Here is a 6,675-nt window from a genome sequence, read left to right as displayed (position 1 = left end):
ATTATTTTTCCTACGATCGAAGTCAAACTAATAGGCCTATAGTTATTTGGTTTCTTTTTGTCACCTTTTTTGAATATGGGAGTAACGTTAGCTAGCTTCCATTCTCTTGGGACATCTCCGGATATGATGGATTTCTTGAAAATAATTTCTAATGGAATAACAATCTCATTTTTCATTTCCTTTAAGATTCTTGGATGCCAACCGTCAGGCCCTGGTGTTTTATTAACTTTGAGTTTGTCTATACACCTTTTAATTTTTTCTTTTGTTATATTTACCGTAGTGAGTAAGTTTACCCCAGACTTTTCACAGGTTTCAGTTTGGAATTCACTTTGAGGTGTTTCGTTTACGAATACCGAGCTAAAATAATTGTTTAAGAGATTACACATTCCTTCATTTGAATATTCAAGTTGACCGTCAGCAGATAATAGTGATTCCTAACAACCTTTTTATCTCTAATGTAACTATAGAATTCTTTGGGATTCTCTTTGGATTTATCAGCGATGTTCATTTCGTATTGTCGTTTTCTTTTCCTTATTGTCTTTTTTAAATCTCTCTGTATTGATACATAACTTTCATAGTCATTAGATGCACCCGAGCACTTATATTTCTTATAAGCCTGTCTCTTTTTAGCAATACTTTTTTCAGTTTCTTTGTCGAGCCACTTTGGGCGAGCCTGATTTGGGGGACGTCTGTCCTTAAAAGGAATGTAAGTTTGAATCATCTTAGTGAGCGTATTTTGACTTGATTAAGATTAAAGGAACTCTTTTTTGAATAATTAAAATTTTCATGCGTAATGGCTCGAATGATGCGTTGGGGGAATAGAGTTTGTGTACTTTTTTTTTTTTTTTTTTTTTTGCTAGAATATAAAGATTACGTCTAAAGTTAACATATGGCCTGGCAGGTTTTCTTTTATTTATGTTAATATTCTCTATGAAGTTAACATTTATTCCAATAGTATTCATAACAAAATCCATCGAGTACGCAACGCCCAACACGTCCAGACTTCCACCATATTCCTCTGATTCTCCCGAACGCAGAACACATTTTCGAAATCCATCTCACAATTTCATTCCCTCTTCTCGAATTTACGTCTTTATCACCCCCCCCCACTCCACTCCACCCCCTCATCCACCCGGAAACCAATCCACTTTTATCCTCGATGGTAATTTGACGCGAAGAACGGCGCTTTCAATCTGGAGGGAGACTACATAACCAAGAGAGCTAACTCTCCCTACAGTGCCACTACTACTTTTGTAGTAGTGGCACTGAAAGTAATCTATGAACGAATGAAAAAATAAACAAATAAATAAATAGATAAATAAATAGATAAATGAATGAATAAACAGATAAGCAAATGAGTAAATTAATAGATAATGAAGAAATAGATAGATAACTAATTAAATGAATAAATGAATATATAGATAAATAAATTAATAACAGATAAGTTAATGAATATGTAAAAAATAAGTGAGGAAACAGTTAAGTATTAGTATTATTATATAAGCAAATTAAGGATTAAAAAAATCGTGCAGAATTCTGAAGAATTAATTTTCCAGTTGGATTTGATGAACACAATCCCGTAACCCTTTGGTAACCGCCAAGAATCCTCGTGATCTTCTTTACATCTCTCTTGATTTCTTTTTTTTTTTTTTTTTTTTTTTTTTTTTTTTTTTTTTTTTTTTTTTTCTTTTTTTTTTTTTTTTTTTAGTAGAAGTAGGAGGAACAGGAAGAGGAAAAAAGGAGGAAATATAACCTAACCTAACGTAGCTATTCCATAGAAAAAATAGATCTTTCACATGTAAAAAGAGAGAAGTGGAAAATATGTCGCTTGATACTGGAATAGAAACGAAATTTTATAATTGGACACTTACACTCTACATACTGTCATACACTCTAATAGTGAGAAGAATCTATTAAAACCGAGTAAAATCATATACTGTAATTACTAACCTTACTAATTTCTAATACCGGACAAACTTCGGGATATAACGGATTTGTTCGGCATTTCCATCGGGTATAACGGATCCTCGGTTATAACGGATCTTCCGATATAACGACACACCCCTGACCCCATATCGTCCGTTATATCGAAGGTTTACCGTAGTGACATTCTGAACAGTTCAGTTTAATTCTAATTAGTGCATCTCTTTCTCTTTCCATTTAGAAACGTTCAACCAAGACACTTTTTCTCTATATTATCTTTTCTCTTTATTCTCTATATTTTTCTCTTCATTTCAATAGATTATTGTTATACCTTAAAAAATCGTTTTCTATAGTATAATGCAGGTTTAATTTTTTATCTTGAATATATTGGAGGCAAAAATGTGAACTGTTTACATTTTAAAAGAAAGGTCCTTTTGACAAAACATTAATTTAAATGAAAGGCAATATGTTATTAGTCAAATTGAATGTAACTTTCGTTTTCTGTGTTAAGCATGCTTGAAGAATTATATGTAAAATTATTTGTATTAAATTAGTTTTCTTTTATGAACCGTGTTATTTATTTTCATGTTGGACATTAGTGCACTGTAATTTTTTTTTTTTTTTTTTTTTGTAGGAGGATAATGAAAGGGAAGGGAGAAAAGAGAGAGAAGGGGGAGAGAGGAAGGAGGATATTTTCTTTCACAACCCCATATGAACGTATAATGGAATCCCACTGTATAGTATATATGCATGCATGTATGTATGTATGTATGTGTGTATGTATGTATGTATGTATGTATGTATGTACGTATGTATTTGTTTTAACTGAAGAGGTCAAACACGGGATAATAGTAGTTTTATCGATCAATGATTTATTTTATTTAGAATCAATCTCAAAACTGAATAGAATTCTGTCGTTAGTGGAAGAAATCTGCAATAAAATGTTGGGAATATTACGAATCTAGCCCATGCTATATTCTAATATTCAATTCTATACAAATATTTACCTGTTGTATTGATATCTTACTGTATTTGAAAATGGCTTAATCATGATTAGACCGCTGTTAACATACTTGTATCAAATATTCAACAATTAAAAATAATTTTGCATTAATCAGGATGCCGGTGAGTGTGGAAGTAGACATACAAAACACTGTGAAAGAAAACGTTTGTAATGAGAGAAAACAATTTATAACAGGGGTAACCATAACATTGAATACATGCTTCTTATTACATATCTATAGACACATTTGTGTAATCATTTAATTCACACACACACACACACACACACACACACACACACACACACACACACACGCACACGCACACTCAAACACACACACACACACACACACACACACATGCACACGCACGCACACACACACACACACACACACACACACACACACACACACACACACACACACACACACACACACACTGAGAAACAAACAAAAAAAATTGAGAAACTTTTATTTAATAAGAACCACCAAAGTGGCATTTACAAACCTGGACGAAGAAAAGGTGAAGAAAATACTAGTCACTTTGATATGACCAGGACTGGAGTGTGCAGCGACGACGTGGTCACCAAGTACAAAAAAAAATGTATAACTAAACTTGAAAGAATACAAAGAGCAATTACGAAATTGGCACCAGCACTCTCAGAACTATCATATGAGAGACTAGCAAAACTTGAGCTTCAGACATTAGAGCAAAGAAGAGAGAGAGGAGACTTCATAACTATTTATAGAATCATGAAAGGCATAGAAACTATTGATAGAGAGGATCTAATAAAATGGGATAGTAGATATACAAAAGGACAGAGACAATAAAATGGGATGGTAGAGATACAAGAGAAAGACAATTATAGAAGAGATCTGAAATACTTCTTTGTCGCGGCTAGTGCCGCTTAAATTGTTTTTATCGGCTTAAGAAACCTGCACAGCGAAGCTATAGCGGTAATCCCCTACCACACTCCTGGCCAAATGGCCACTTCCGGAAGGGAGTGTGTGGTTGGACATTCCGCATAAATCATCGGAAATTTAAAATTCCCGGCTCTGTGCAGGTGGCGCAAGCGTCTACAACCCCACCTCCCCCTCCCTATCCCCTCCCTTCTTACTCGGCTGCACGGATTGAGCCGTCACTTCAATGAGAAATGAAGGCTTCGCCTGTGGGAGGAGGGAGGGACCCTAAATCTGTGCAGGTTTCTTAAGCCGATAAAAACAATTTAAGCGGCACTAGCCGCGACAAAGAAGTATTATCGGCTGAGAAGAAACCTGCACAGCGAAGCTAAGCATGAGACGAGGATAGGTGGGAGGAGAAGGTGAAGCCCAAATTGTAGTCGAGGACAGGGCTCAAGCCGTTATTACGTGTGTCTCGTATGGGAGACTATTCATCTTATCATTCAGTAGAGGGGAGACAAAAAGCATCAAGTACTTATATCGATATCAATATATATATATATTCATTTGTTTATTTTTTATAAAAATAATATTGTACAATTTACATAGTGCATAAATTCTATGTAGAATATTGTATCTTGCTCAGCGGTTCCTGGGCCTTCCCCTACCCCTCGGTCGCCCTTTGCCCCCCTTTTGCGAAGAGAGGGGTGGAGCCGTTCCCATGGCGACACATGGGACAGGGGTGATCGAGTGGTAGAGATACCGTGTCTTGAAGGAAGTTGCTGATGCCCAGCCCCCGAGGTCCTGCACCCGTTCCACAGAGTGGGTGCGGAGAAATGCCAGCGATGCCGCGAGGCCTCTGATGTTGTGGGCGTGGGGGGCATGGCCCGGGTCGGCCTTCTCTATAATGCGGCAAAGTAGACGCGCCAGGGACCTCGGGGTTAGGGGGTTCCGAGATTTCGAATTGTAGAAGAGATGATCCTCGGACACCCCTTCCGTGCGTTCCACGTAGTCTTTAAACGCACGGACCGGGCACAGCGGGTGTGGGTTTCCTTCCTCCAGGAAGGATGGTATTCTGATAGGGCCAATCATGTCGTCCGCCTGCTCATTCTTGGCTAGGAATGTAGGTGATGGAGCGAGAGTTAGGGCAGAGCAGTCCTCCTCCAGGTTGGAGAAGGACTGGTGGCGGGTGATCGCCGCCAGCTGTGACGCCCTATAACCCGTAGCCAGGGCGAGCAGAAAGACGGCACGTTGAAGGAAATGTTCCCCCTCCATGATGGTCCCTTCGAACGTCAGGTACTGCAGAACACGATGCAAGGACCAGGCTAGGACCGGCTGACGTCTCGGCTCTCTCGAGGCGCGGATCCCCTTCATTAGAAGGTTTCGCTCCCTTTGTGGCACTCTGATGTTCATGCCGAAGCAGAGTGGATCAGCGAGGGCTGCGGAGTGAGCCGAGATAGTAGCCGGTGCCCTTTTGGTGGTGTCAGCTAGCCAAGACAGGAAGTCCAGAACTGTGCTAGCGGAGATGGTCACTATCGCGTGTCTCCGAAGGTTGGGAGGGTTGTTGGATCTGGATGACGGTCGGGACCGTAGCGAAGACGCGGTCTGTCGCTTCCTGGTCGAACAGACCACGGGAAAGGGGAGCTGCTCTCACCACGCCCCGGCGAGCTATCTCCGGGGCCGACCGCGTTGCAGACTGACGAGCTGCCAAACGAGCCGCGGTGAAGGCCCTCGCTGCTGGGGGTAGGGCTAATGACGCCATGTTGGCTGTACCCTCTGCCACGGTAGAGAGTGCCGCCAGGGTGTGTCTGCATACAGAAAACACGCGAATCAAATTAGTAGGGCGAGAAGGATCCCGATCCCCGGAGGGTGTAATAAAGTCACATCGCTCAATTGTAGAACGTATAACATATGCGAGGCCGAGGTCGTTTCCGAACGACCTCGTCCTCGGGCGCTAGTCAAGAGGCTCCGTCCTGGGTGAAGACGCTACCTGAGCGTCTCTCGCCAGGACAGGTCTGGACCCTCTGTATAGATTGAAATATCCCACTCACCTCAATTCTTCCCGCGGGAAGTCCTCAAAGCTCGTGGCGAGCGTCGTCAGCCAGTTCCTCATCATCGCGATTGCCGTGACGGTCGAGATGGTAGAGGCAAGGTCTTGTCTGGTCGAGGCCTCCGTCGTCAGCAACTTAGCCTCCGGTTCACTAAGTTGATGGGGGAGGGCGGGGTCCCTGCCCGAGTGCCATAAGCAATCGCGCAGGCCCTCCGGCGCGAAGGGTGGTGGCAGGACGACGGGAGATGATGAAGGGATATGCCGTCGAGGAGGAACCGTCTTGGGTTGGTCTTGGGCCCGCTCGAAGAGAGCAGGGATGTCTAAGGCCTTCTCCCCTTTCTCCTGCGGGAACCAGGCGTTTGGGGAGAGTGCTACCGCCGGCGAGTCCCCCGACCTGTCGACAAACATATGCCCATCAGGGTTTAAACGAGGGTTCTCCAGGAGAGCACCTAATGCGTCCAGAGTGTTAGAGGTGGAAATCCTGGAGGGCGTGGAGGCCGGGGCGGAGAGGGGTCGAATCTTATATAGAACCTTAGCCCCCTCCTCGTCGTTGGCCCACTTTAGGATAACGTCATCTCTCCTCCTCCGGCCCACCGGTAGCGAGTAGTCGGGAGACCAGGCCACTAGCTTGTGGCCTTCTCCAAACGAGTACTCCCAGGACCGGGGAAGGTCACACCATGAGAAGGGGCGGAACTCAAAAGAGTCCGTCATGGTAGGAGGATAAGGTAAAGAAGAACTGTAGTGGTCCTCCACCCCGTCCAACCCGACGGACGTCTGATTGGGGGGTTCCTCCTGAGAGGG

At 42.7% G+C, this 6,675-nt stretch overlaps 1 protein-coding gene across 1 annotated transcript; it reads right to left on the bottom strand.

Annotated features, from left to right (window-relative positions):
* Nucleotides 1-5,305: 5,305 nt before the first annotated feature.
* LOC143025213 (uncharacterized) lies at nucleotides 5,306-6,108 on the bottom strand. Its single transcript, XM_076184673.1, has 2 exons — nucleotides 5,876-6,108; nucleotides 5,306-5,632 (listed from the first exon to the last, which is right to left on the bottom strand). The coding sequence occupies exons 1-2, from the start codon at nucleotides 5,938-5,940 to the stop codon at nucleotides 5,341-5,343; spliced, it is 357 nt and encodes a 118-aa protein (XP_076040788.1). The 5' UTR covers nucleotides 5,941-6,108; the 3' UTR covers nucleotides 5,306-5,340.
* Between the last annotated feature and the right edge of the window lie 567 nt (nucleotides 6,109-6,675).

The sequence above is a fragment of the Oratosquilla oratoria genome, chromosome 5 (genome assembly GCF_046742065.1).
Source record: "Oratosquilla oratoria isolate Oo_2021 chromosome 5, ASM4674206v1, whole genome shotgun sequence".
NCBI classification, from domain to species: Eukaryota; Metazoa; Arthropoda; class Malacostraca; order Stomatopoda; family Squillidae; genus Oratosquilla; species Oratosquilla oratoria.
The sequence above is the reverse complement of the archived record's forward strand: the minus strand, read 5'-3'. Positions and strand labels throughout refer to the sequence as shown.

Coding starts and splice junctions, on each gene's coding strand:
- LOC143025213 (XM_076184673.1), bottom strand. CDS start 5,940: ATGATGAGGAACTGGCTGACGACGCTCGCCACGAGCTTTGAGGACTTC. Junction 5,633..5,875: donor TTCCCGCGGGAAGAATTGAG/GTGAGTGGGATA, acceptor TTCTGTATGCAG/ACACACCCTGGCGGCACTCT.